The sequence below is a fragment of the Tachypleus tridentatus genome, chromosome 9, assembly GCF_004210375.1.
Source record: "Tachypleus tridentatus isolate NWPU-2018 chromosome 9, ASM421037v1, whole genome shotgun sequence".
In the NCBI taxonomy this organism is placed as follows: Eukaryota; Metazoa; Arthropoda; class Merostomata; order Xiphosura; family Limulidae; genus Tachypleus; species Tachypleus tridentatus.
This window is the reverse complement of record NC_134833.1, coordinates 116,051,146-116,064,785: the sequence shown is the minus strand read 5'-3', so window position 1 is coordinate 116,064,785 and position 13,640 is coordinate 116,051,146. Positions and strand designations below refer to the sequence as shown.

Sequence of the window (13,640 nt, the reverse complement as noted above, 5' to 3'; positions counted from 1 at the left end):
GAGGATGCATTGATGTAGATGGAAATTGTCACAAGACAAATATTGCCAAAGGTAATTAAATGAGGTATAAAAGACTGCAGCAAATGATAAAATCAAACCAATGCTTAGATGGGCAAAGGAAGAAACTCTGGTAGTCAAGTAATAGCTGTAATGTGAGGGGAGGTAAGTATTGTTGGAAATTCATTTTCAGTTTAAGAAAATGTTAAGATACAACTTAGAACAACTCTTTTTTTAATTTGTTTGTTTATGATTAACTTATTTTTAATTGCAATTAAAATATCATACAACAGTTACTCTAAAACTTACTGTCATCTTTGCAAAGTTTCTTCTCACAAATAAACCAAAAACAAATACACTAATATACAAAAATAGATTTAATGTGTATATCTCTTTTCCATTTATAGTGAAGAAAATTTTATGGTTTGTTATAATCTTTAGTATTCAGGTACTCAGTCATTGTTAGGTGGGTTGTGACTGAAAGAACATGATCTGTATCAACAGAAAGTTATCATATACTTATGTCAAATTCAGCTTCTTTCACTGTGAATTTTTCAGGTATTTCGATCGTACTCATGTTGTGGAACAATAGAATACATGGCACCAGAAATGGTCAGGAACAGTAATTCAGGACATGATTTTGTGAGTTTACAGATTTATTAATGCTTATCTTTATTAACATTTCCTCTCATAAAAAAAAACTTGGAATGTTTTTATTAGTTTAAACATACATTAACAAATTTTGTATGATATGTTGATAAAATTTTATCATATTCATTAGCCCTCTGAATGCAGGTAGGTAAAAGTGCACATATTGTGACAATTTGTAGAGAGATATTCAAAATTCAATTAAACTACATTGTTACTAATGCACATCAATAAATTGGTATCAAAATGTAGTTAAGTCAAACTTTAATGTTATATAATGTTTAATTTCAAAAGGAAACATTTAAATATATTCATAATCTTCACTTGTTTGTATCATATACAACTTGTTTGTTTCATATTGCCAATTTTGTATTTTATCATCACCCCTATATATTGTTTTGAGGCAAACATAAACTACACATTTATAATACAGATATTATTAAGGTATAGTGTAATTTCATGGCTTCCAACCTTCTTTTCTTTTATGGAGGTATAAACCAGAAAATCAACCCATATACTACACCTTCCTGTCACGTCTAAGTCTGTTATAAAATATCAGTAATTCTCTCTGACATTTGATCTTTGATTATTTATAAACAATAGATAGGAAAGATATTTATTTGCTGATTTCTATATACAGTTACTTTATTCAAATGACAGTTTAAATTATTCAGTTTACAATTCATTATTACCATTGCCAAGTTCACAACAATCAAATATGTGAATTATTTTAAGGCATTTATACTTTAGGAAGAAAGCCAATGAAATTACAATAGTTATTGGATATTCTTTGCTTTATGCATGTTATTATACTGTGTCTTTAATTGAATATTTGAAATAAATAAATACTATTTTATGGAATACTACTTGGCAAGAGGCCAAGTGTACATGCTAAGTTTTTTAATACATATTTTTTTTTATTTATTGTCATAACTAACTAAAACATAAAAATTATAAATGTATAAGTTTAGATAAGAAAATATAAATAAAGTTGAATGAAATATTTCTCAGCCAGGTCTGCAAACAAACTGCATATATTTTATGTAATTTGGTATTATAATCTGAGCTAAGAATCTGCTGTGATTTTTACAGCTAATACACAGGTTTAATACTTGGATCTAGTAGCAATAAAACAACAAAATTAAATAAAAATAGATGTTAACTGAAACAAGCCTGAGACTATTATGATAAATCATTATAATTTTCTACAATTATTCTTGAAAGAAAAAAAGGGTTATGTAGGTTTATTTCCTTTTTTGTTGTGGAGGTTACAAGGTTGGTCAACTAGACTGGGTCTCTGCAGTGTTAGGCTAGAGAAAATACAGATAAAATATAATGTTTTACTAACAGAAAAAAACAACTTTTCATATTCATTTATGTGGTTCTGATGGTTATGGAAATGAAATTTGAAAGCTCTTAAATGAAAATGTATTTTTGATCTCAACATAAAAACCTAGAACTCAGACTAGTCAGAATCCAAGTCACATTCTGACACCATAAATTTACAGACATACAATTAGAAAAAATGCTAAGTGTGATTTTCTGTGTACAAGTAATTGTAATATGTTCTAAAAGCTTGCCAAATTCTTGAAGATACCCATACTGTATTTAATAGTTATAGTATGTATACATACTTTCATGGTTACCTGGTAGTTATGTGGTGGTAATGAGGTTTGTCAAAATAATCAAACCCATATATGAAGAGTTAATATGACTTATTTGGAGACTTAGTAATAATACTAATTCTTCATTAAATCGTATGAAAAAAGGTTTACATTGCCACTTAGTAAACTTGTTCTGCTACTCATGTTGTGCATGTGATTCCCAATATGTGAGCCCAATAATAACAAAGTTGGTTAACTTAACCTCAGAAGTGTAAATTTACTGTATTTTTTAAAAAATTGGCAAGCTTTTAATTAACGTTACAAGTCTGTTGTACATAGAAAATAGGTTTGTTAATGAAATATTTCTAATAAAGATTTGTATATATCTGAAGCCTTTACTGAGTCAATCTGAATGAAAAGTGGTTTTCATGCTCAGAATAAAAATACTTCTTTACAACTTACAGTATTCATAATCAAGTTGAATAACATCGAGAACTTTCTAAATTAAAATCAGTTTTTTAGTAAAACTTTATATTTTATTTTATTTTATCTACTTTAACACCAACAGTAAAAGAATTAGCAATGTGCAGTGAAATAAAAAGTTAAAAAATAGGAAGTAAAATCAGTAATACCATTTTTATCTTTGTACTAACTGCAGTATTGATCAGAAACGTACAAATTACTTAACACTTTTAACTGTTAACCTTTTTTGTTTCACATGTTTTATTTTAATTTTATGGTTCTATTACCATGTTTGTGCCATCACAATAAATCACAGCAGAAGTGTATTAACTTTCCCATAAAGCTAATGTTACAGCAAATATCTAATGTTATATTTTAACATTAGTGCTCAAGCTACTGTAATTTTAGATGTTATATATATAAATAATAAGTTGCTGAAGTTTTGTTAATTATGAGCTTAAAAGCTTATAATTTTTACGAAAGGTTATGACACGTACATTTTGACCCAGTTTTACAGAAAGAGTTCATTATTTATTAATTCTCATAACTACAACATTATTACATGCCATCTCTTAGTATATTGGTTTTACTACCTATAACATTTATAATTCCCACTACATTTGTATTATTCTTCATTGTCTTTTACTAAACCATTCAATAGTTCTTATCATGCTGTTATTTTACATTGTTTTCATGGTATTGGCTCATAGATTAATTATTTAGTTAGCTCTGGATGTACAACTTAAGTGTAATCACTTATAGTATTTAATTTTCCAGAGTGTGGACTGGTGGAGCATAGGTGTTTTGCTGTATGAACTGCTAACAGGAAGTTCACCCTTTAGTTGTAATGAGGATAAATCTTCCCATTCTGAGGTATCCAAGTAAGTCATTAGTTTTTCTTTGTCTTTTGTTATTTGAACACTAATGAGTAGAGATTTATAAATGTAACTTTAGTACATTATCTTGTTTTGAACAGTGGTAAAGGCTGTGTTGTAACAAAGAATCACTATAACAGCTACAGGTGATTGGCTTCAAGTCATGCTTTGATTATACAATGGTCATTTGCAATTGGTTTTTATGTTATTTGCAGAACATAATTATTTTTTTCCATTAAAACCTTTTGTGAATAAGAATATTTTGAAGTAATATACTTTTCTACAAATAGAAATCTTAAGCTAATCAGTAACTTACTGAAACAAATACTCATTTCCACCTACAGAATAGCTCTCTTTCTCAGTTGTTTTGTGCAATATGCTAAAGAGAATTGCAAGCCACCAGCCTTTTAAAAACTCATGCCTAATCTTGTGAAACTGCATGAAACTGCATTATTATATGATGATGTCATGATAGTGTAGAATCATCCACCAGTAGGAGTACATAACACTTACATACATAGTAACTTCTTCTACAAGTTCCACTTGTGAATCCATATTTTTTCTTCATCATTGTATTGACCTCACATGTTTAAATTTCTCTTCTGTATTCAGTTTTCTGTAATCTTTAACAAAACTTTGACTGTTGTTTTCTTTAACTTATGTTTCAAAAGTTTCAATATCTTATCATGACTTCTTGAATGTTGGATTTAGAATTAGTTCTGAGCTTGGTTGTTTTTTTTGTTGTTGTTTTTTTTTTTTGCATTTAGACATTATTTTTTCTGTGGCTTTTGGAGGCCAGTTAACTGTTAGGGTTATAGTAACCATTGTTCAACATGTGGATTGCCATATGCTTAATAAACCTCCTGCTCCCACCTGTTCAGCTAAATTTCTTTCTCCTCAATCAGGAATGATCTATTAGGTTATGTCCTTCATGTGTAGATAATACTCTACCTTTTGTTAAATGAACTTTAAATTTCCATCTCTTACTGGATTTAATTTTCAGGTCTGCTCCTTTTCTTTTCTCTTGTCTGCATTTTTTATTATTATTGTTTGATTATTTTACGAAAAGCCAATGCCAGAGCTATGTTTCTGCCTATATGTCTAATTAATACTTGTCAACTTTTAAAAATAGGGTTTTGCAGTTACCCATTACACTGTCTCCAGCAAAAAAATCTTTCCAGACTGAGGACCAATGTGGATCTAAGCAGATTATCCCCTATCTTCATTGAGAATACTAGGAGAGGTCCTTGCTACATTCCAGTTCCCAGTCACTGGGGTGGTGGACCATGGAGAATGCTCACTGTTTGGGATCTACCCACTAGTTCTAAAACACTGTGTAAGAAGTGGGGATGGGGTGGTAGTGGAATATAGTTTGGGTCACCTCACACAAATAACTGTGATACATTAGAAATCTCCAAGTGGACTGATGATATTACTCACCATACTGATTCTTTGTATACTTTTATCTTACATATTCTCCTCCTGCAGCCAGAGTCTTTGTTCAGTAGAGTTTAGGTGAACATACTATTATGGGTCTGTACTACTTCATACTGAAAAATATAAAAAAATATATCCCACTCTTAAAGCTTGTGTAGGGCCCATAGCAATTCACAGTAGGGTTGAGGTGAACAAGCCATGTGTACCAATAATGAATCATTGACATACATATTAGGCAAGGGTCCCATACTGGTTGATGGTTGAGTAGAGGTTTACATAAGTATCTATACAGATACAATTCCATGCAGTGCTCTCTTTCCACAGCTAGCATGGGACCTGTAGAATCTAACAACAAAGATGGCGAGCACAGATATTTATCACATGTGCTCTTCTTCCACGGCTGGCTTTGACCCATCAAGTCTTATAGTCAAGGAGATAAGTAAATCAGGTATGGTCTTAACAAACTCTAACCTTATTACTCATATTAGTTGTTTGATGGCTTGTATGGGAGTGTTAAGATGTTCAAAAACCTATTCACCTGTCCTTGAAACACAATTATAGCTTCTTTGTCTTTTCCATTCTTCTATATGGGCAAAGATTATACCTGGGATGAGATTAAAATGGTCTCCCACAGGTTTTCCCTTCTGGATCCCTTGCTATCAGATGTCACAACCCATGGGCTTCCTTCTGGCACATTTTGAAGGAAGCTCAATCTTTGCATCATAGCATAGGATTCTAGTTGTTTTGCTTGAAGAGGTGAGTATTTGATTCAGAATTTAAAATTTTTCTTACCTGAAAATGTTTTTCCAACAGATACTTTCAACCCACTTTATGGTGCACATTTCTTAATTGCCTTGTCGAAGAATGAAGATTTGTGAGGATGAAAAGTAGAGGGATTATTGCACACAGAGGTGTTTCATACTGTTATAGGTGGAGAGTTCTAATACATAGTAATCTGTCATGAAACAGCACAAGTTTACATGTTTTATGTGAAATCTAGGTATGAGATCTTACAAGGCTGGTAGCTTGCAAATCTTTCTGACAGAATGCATAGAAGAGCTGAGGAAGATAGCTATTCTGTGTGAGAGATGAATATCTGTCACAGACACTTTTTCAGTTAAGGAAAATTTTAACATTTCTTTAAAAGTATAAAAAAAATAAGTATTGGAGAATCAATAGTTTATTAACTCATCAGTGACTGTTAACTTACTTAGTATATCTTTTATAATTAAGTTAGGGAGAATGTTGGTCCTCAGACTACAATATGTGTATATACCTATGAATGTATATATGCTTGTTTTTCAATAATACATCAAGAACCTGAAAATAATGCTTATTAATAATGGAATAAAATTTAAAATCTGTAATTTGTTTTTGATATAAACTCTTCATTTTAATTTAGTTACCATTAAGCCAGTCTCTAATTACTAAAGATTTTAATGTTTACTAATGATACTTTATTTGCTTCAGTAAATGTATTTAAATGTTACATTTCAGGAGAATTCTTCATTCAAATCCTCCTATCCCAGCAACTATATCTCCTGATGCAAGAGACTTGATAAACAGACTACTAGTTAAAGACTCTAGAAAACGTCTTGGCAGTGGACCCAGAGACGCTTCAGAGCTCAAATGTCACAAATTCTTTCAGGTAAGTTTGCTGTCTGTGAGGGGGGAATATTTCACAAATAATGTTATTATATTATTTAGGGAATTGCAAAATAATTACTGTGTGCTTATTTTATTAAAAAAATATATGGTTTTAAATGCATAAATGGTATATCTTTCAGTTAGCTTTTGTTACTGAGTCGTTTTTACTTAAATGTTGTAAAAGTGGGAAGAACTTGACTAACTTTTCTAACTGAAACAAACTTGTGTGCCTTAGGAGTGTAAATTTAAAGTTGTCAGTCACCTTTCCACAGGTAAATTAGCAGGTTTAAGCTTTTACAGGTATTTCAGGATGTGATCTTGGAATTTCAAAGTTAGTTTTCCTCAGTAGAAATGCCTTGTGTATTTAAGGGTATGAATTGGGAAGCTCTTACTCAAAAAAAATATCCACCGCCTTTCATTCCTTGCATCACTGGAGAGTTGGATGTTGGTAACTTTTCTGAAGAATTTACCTCCATGGCTCCAGTTGATTCTCCTGCAGTTGTACCTTTATGTCAAGAAAAACTGTTCAAGGTATGAAAGTATATTGAAACCAGTGTACGGAAATCTTATTTTTGTTTTTAAGATTTGTTAACAAAATATATAAAAAATTTATCAAAATATTAATAGAAAATATTTAATCAACAAAACTGTATTATTGTTCTTCCACTGAAACTACTCATCCTTGTTATGTTTGACAGTTTTCCTTGTGTTAAAAGATTAAACTTATAAGAACCTTATTACTGAATATCCAAGGAGATATTCATTATTGTTAATTAAGGTATTATAGCATTAAAAATGGTAGAAAAAGTCACTGATGTCTTCTGAACATGAATAAATTAAAATAAAAAATCAGTGTATACACACAATTTTTTTTTATAAATGAATAATTTTATGAAAGTCAGTATGTGCATTATAGTTTTTTTCCTTTTGTCATTACTTTCAATTACTATTTATTAATTTAAAATATTCCCCTTCCCCATGAAAAAGTGTAAGTAGTCATTTTTATTCTAATATACAATATAGTCCACATTGCTGAATTTTTATACTTTTTTACATTACAAGAATGTAAGCAAGATGTTATGTTTTTATAATCTGGCACTTATATAATGTTGAAACAACGTACCAGTTGAAAATTGTCATTTCAAATTCAATAAATCAAATGCTGCTACTAGATTTACAAGAACTCTTTCATACTTCAAAATTGTGATTGATGTGTATAAAATATATAGTGTGATAAATTGGAAATGCTTCTATATTTTATTACAAGTTACTCTCTACTATTATGTTGTCGTTTTTTTTCTCCATTGATATAGGGATACTCCTATATTTCACCATCAGTAATGTTTAGTCAGAATGTTATAACTGATGATTTCATATATCCAACACCAGAGGGTAGACCTGACACCTCTCATCTCCTTGCAGCAAAATTTAAGGTAATTCCAATTCTCTTGAAATGTTATAATATCGTAGCAGACTATGTAATTGATGTTACATTTTAGAAGTGCACAGATTGTATGAACATTAATTAATTAAAATGCCTTTTTTTATATTTAAGATGTATTTCAGGGTAATTTACATATACACACATTAAACTCAAGATTTGTAATTATTTTAAAGTCTTAGTGTACAAGAAGCTTAGCCTTGTATGCAATTCTCAAATTTTAAGATTTATTGATACTAATTAAAGTACTTAGTGGAAGGTCACATCAGATGTGCAGCATTTTGAAATAGTACTGACCCTTAAAGAGTTTCCCCAATATTTAAAAATTGCATTTTCTCAGATTTAGCCAAAGTAAAAATATAACCCCTTTTCTGCATAAATAACTCATTTTTGTCTTAAAATCTTTAATTAACCTGTAGTTAAGTAAATAAAAATAAGTCTTGTTTGTTTTCATTCCATTTCTGTTTCATCGTCAACTCTCTCAATGTGGGGTCTGTCTATATGACTGTCCTTGTGGCCTCTTTATAATCATTTAAAGTCTTTTTGGATTTAATATTTCTAACTTTCAATATAGCACGTGTATATCTTTGCAAACTTGGCAGGATTTCACTCTTTATGTCTTTAATGTACTAAAATATTTTTTATTTTTCTGATAAAATAAAATAGATTTGTCCATGAATAATTGAATATCTGTTTAAAGTAGTCTGTTTGCAAAGTAATTTTCATATAAAATTAAAAATAGTTATCTCAAAAATCTCAAATTTTCTTTGATTAATCCTCGAAACCTCCTAAATATGTTTCAAACTTCTTTTTTGTTCAATAAAACTTGATAGTTTATACGTTAATTTCTCTAATGCAACTCAAAACGGGATTAATTTCACTGACCTCCGAACCACCAAAATAAAAATAAAAATAAATCTAAATTGCCATTTTGGATTTGTATAATTACTTCATATTGTAATATAAAATCACATTTATTTATCCTAATTGTCTCTAAATGTGTAACAGCATTCATCTATTTATGAATAAATTTTATTGTTTTATTGACCTTTGAACTATGACTAACTACTATCACTAAGTTGTAAATCACTTGTAAAACATGCAGCTCACGCTGTCAAATTACATTACCCACAAGCTACTATGACCAGTACAAGCAGCTCACATTCATTCTTTGTGAAACTTTTTTTTTGTTATTATTTACTTTACTTAATCTAATCTTAACTAACCCAAAAATATCCTAATTTTTACATTTTAGTTGCTTTTATATTATACTTAAAGAATAAACATGAAAAACAAGAAATAAAATACTTATCAAATTTCTCTTTACTTGCCCTCAGTTACCAAAACAAGTTAACCCTAATTCTTTATTATTACTCATAGTATGGCAATTAATAACTTGTATTTGATTAAATAATGTTCCAAAAAATATTAATTAATAACATGCCAAAAGTAGTAAAAGTAAAAGAGTTGGCAGTGGGTGGTGATGACTAGCTGCTTTCCGTCCAGTCTTACACTGCTAAATTAGGGACAGCTAATACAAATAGCCCATGAGTAGCTTTGCACGAAATTCTAAACAAAAAAACAAAAAAGTAAACCTCTCAAAAATTCCCTGGCTTTATAACTTTATGACAACAGTCATTATAAATTCATCCAGGTTAATCATTAACTTTCTCACAGGAACGTGTTTTGTACTCTGAGTGAAATTGACACTTAACTGTTCAGAAAATAATATTATTCAACACATCATTTGATAAGTGAAAATCTTGAGTTTCTATTGGTTATTAGCAATTTGTAATTAAACCTAAGAGTGAACTATTAATGAATTATGAAAGAGAGGATGTGACAGAGGTCTGATTTTTTTATTTGATAGTTTTGTAATCAAACAAAGTTAATAACTGTAATTAATGTGGTTCATCTCGGTAATAATGATTTTACAGAGAGTAATTGACATTTGTTAATTTCACACTTTTTCAAGGGGTGATGGCATGGTAAAATAAATGCATCACACTGGGGGAAATTCAGAATTTTTTAAAATATGGATTATTATCTAAGAGTTTATGGTACTTTAATTGATATAACATAAATAAAATTTTGAACATAAGACACTATGACTTTGTGTCATGCACAGTTAAAAATACCTGGGTGGATATGTTTAAAGCCACTATCAGTTTGAAATTTAGCACACTTGTTGATATTAGACTTTTCCATTACTTGAATTTTTTCCATTAAAAAGTCTTTTAATTGTATTGTTATGAGCCTAATTATCACTAATAAAAGCATTAAATAATTACCCATAGCTTGTTAATGTTGGAAAACATTTGCAAATTTTTAATTCAAGCTGTGAAGATTTTCATGTGTATCAATTTTCACATTATTTTATCATTCTTAAATAAAGTTATGATGTTAAATCTATGTTTATGTATGTCTTTATCCATGCCACATTAATCATCAATATGGCATACATGACTGAAAGTGTACTTTCAGAGATAGCAACATCATACTTTTGTTTTGTGTTCAACTGGAAGGTTGTAAGATGTGTTAAACAGTGTTTCCTCAGCATGCAAATTTGTCCAGCTTTAAGGGGCAATACTAACTAAGATATGTGTTGACATATGCAGTGTACTCTTAAAGCATGGCAAACTCATTATGTACGAGTTAGAATCTACTAATTATAAGTGTTGGGAAGTGATAGTCAGAATGTAATTCCACATAAGCAAGAGTTATACTAAATTCTGTCAATAATAAATAATAAAGGTTTTTCAGAAATTCATTAAAATACTCAGGTTCTTTTGTTAACCCCTTATGTGCAGGGTATTATGAAATATATTATCAATGAATCAAAATTTAGTAATCAGTTGGGTGCATTCCACAGGCTCAAAAGAAATTAAAACACACCATATGGTGTGTTTTGCAGTTGCTTGTCAGTTTACAATTGCACTGTGGCACATTCTGCACCTAAAGGATTAAATACATTCATAAAGTGGTGAAAATAAGTTCAAGATATGGTAGTTCATTTGTTAAGCCAATTGTGGGTTTAAATTACACCCAGTCTAAGCCTTTTATTTTATTTTAAAAGTCCACCCTTAAAATATCTGTAGTTGTACATTTTACTACAAAATACTTTTATGTCAACATCTTGTACTTAAATTTATATGAAACATGAATTCACCTATTATTTTTGTAATTAGTGAAAACCCTTATTGTCAGCTATATTGAATTGGTCCTTTTTGTGTTTAACATGTTGTAAAGTTTGTTTAATACAGTTATGTATTGTTATCATACACTCAGCTTCATTATATTGCATATCTCTTGGCAGCTATGTAGTTTTAACCTTAACCTGTTTGAACTAATTTACTGTAATTTGTGTAACCTTGTAGTTATATATGACCAACAAATTAGCTTACCTTCATATTTAAAAAGTGCACAGGTATATGTAATTCTTGATGTTTATTCTAATAATATATACTAATAATTTTTGGATCCTAACTTTCCATTAGCGTTTATCATCATTCAATATCAAATTATAAGACAACTTTTGGGTAACACAATAGGCAAAATGTTATATCTAATATGGTACTTCCTTCCTCTCAGAAGGTTAGCTATTCTAATGTTATATCTAATATGGTACTTCCTTCCTCTCAGAAGGTTAGCTATTCTCATTCATTGCTGCCCTCTTTATGTAAACGTTTTTATTATGTATGTTGCAAGCTTTTTGCACCCACCCCCCCTGTTGGAATCAAATAATTCCAATGTGTCTCTCATGATAATCATCATATGTCATTTCTTCATCAACAGGAGCTTGTGACACATGTCACTTCCTCTCATGTCCTTCTATCAAACTTATTTCTTGTTGGCAACACTTGCACTTGGACATCTTTCCTTTTTCATCTTGGTTACTGTTTTAGATTGAATTTGTTCTCAAAGTGATTTAATTTAACATAATTGGTTTCTTTTCCAAAGTATTCTAGTTCAATTACCTTTATTCTATTTGCATTTATTTCTTGCTTCAAACAATCCATGATGATGAGAAAACCCACTTGTAGAGAAAATTATATATTTGTGTGTGTTTTTCTTATAGCAAAGCCACATCGGGCTATCTGCTCAGCCCACCGAGGGGAATTGAACCCCTGATTTTAGCATTGTAAATCTGGAGACATACCGCTGTACTAGTGGGGGGCAATTAGGTATTTAAAAACAGCTGGTATTGGTAGAGAAGGCACTAATAGAGGAGCGAACACTGTTTTGACTTTCTTCGGTCATCGTCAGGTTCACAAAGAAAGAAAGAGGTAACTGGCCGGTAGCTGACCACATGTTTGGAGGCAGTTGTGTAATTGAGTGTAGGAATGTAGAGGGCATGCTTAGATGTTGGATATATTTATTAATATAGGTATAAAGGTGTTCCTTTGTGTTAGTTTATTTTGGGCTTGAGTTGTTGTACAAGTAAGGATTCTTTAATTTTGCACTTGTTTTTTGTTTCTTTATTTAGTATTTGGGTGTTTTATATGGTTATGTTGTGTTTATTTGATTTGTAGTTCTGATGTTGGGAATATATGGTATGCAGCTGTATATGGTTTCATGATTTTTTAAATCATGGGGTATATTTACTTTTGTTATTTGATTTTGTTTTTTGTCTAGATGTGCTCGTACAATGTTTTCTACGGTTTGTGGAGGAAACTAGTTAATGTTGATGAAGTATTGTTTTATTTTGTCTAATTCGTCGTTAATTTTATCTGGTGAGCATAGAATTCACCACGATGAAGACAATCTTCATGTTCAACAACCACAACGAAATACAAACAAATAGTCTAAGTATGGGCAATCCAATATTATCAGTTCTAGCCAATATTTTTATGACACAAGTTGAAACACAAGCAATTAACACAGCATTACATCTGCCACTATACTGGTACAGATATGTAGATGACACGATTGCAGGATTCATATCTACAGAACACACACTTAATTTTTTCAATCACATTAACTCTATACATCCCAACATTAACTTCACATGTGAACAGGAAGAAAGCAATCAAATATCATTTCTTAACCTCAAAATTAAAATCACTCATACTGGACAAAAATACATTCTGGACTATACATTCCTATACATGTAACAAAACAAAAACTCAACATACTAAAAAAATCAAATAAACACAGCCATAAAACTATGTTCACTAGATAAAATTAACGATGAATTAGACAAAATACAATACTTCACCAACATCAACAAGTTTTTTCCACAAAACCTAGAAAACATTATATGCACACACCGAGACAAAAAGAAAAATCAACTAACAAAAGTACATGTACCCCACAATTTAAAAAATCACGAAGCCATATACTGCTGCATACCATATATTCCCAACATCAGCAGAAAAATAACCAACATTTGGCAAAAACTAGCAACAAATGATGACATCCCAGTTAATACCAAATTTATTCAAAAACGAGGCACAAAACTAAGGTCTATACTATGTAAAAACTACAATGACAAACACAACACCAGCATTATTTATAAAATACAATGTG

The 13,640-nt window shown here is 30.2% G+C and overlaps 1 protein-coding gene across 2 annotated transcripts in view; it reads left to right on the top strand.

Moving 5' to 3' along the window:
* LOC143226136 (ribosomal protein S6 kinase alpha-5-like) overlaps nucleotides 1-13,640 on the top strand; it is a 77,869-nt gene that overhangs the window by 50,149 nt on the left and 14,080 nt on the right. For both annotated transcript variants that reach the window (XM_076456699.1, XM_076456700.1), the window contains exons 6-10: nucleotides 556-639; nucleotides 3,489-3,592; nucleotides 6,521-6,671; nucleotides 7,040-7,201; nucleotides 7,984-8,103. In XM_076456699.1, the coding sequence (XP_076312814.1) occupies nucleotides 556-639; nucleotides 3,489-3,592; nucleotides 6,521-6,671; nucleotides 7,040-7,201; nucleotides 7,984-8,103 (621 nt within the window). The remainder of the gene's footprint in view (nucleotides 1-555; nucleotides 640-3,488; nucleotides 3,593-6,520; nucleotides 6,672-7,039; nucleotides 7,202-7,983; nucleotides 8,104-13,640) is intronic.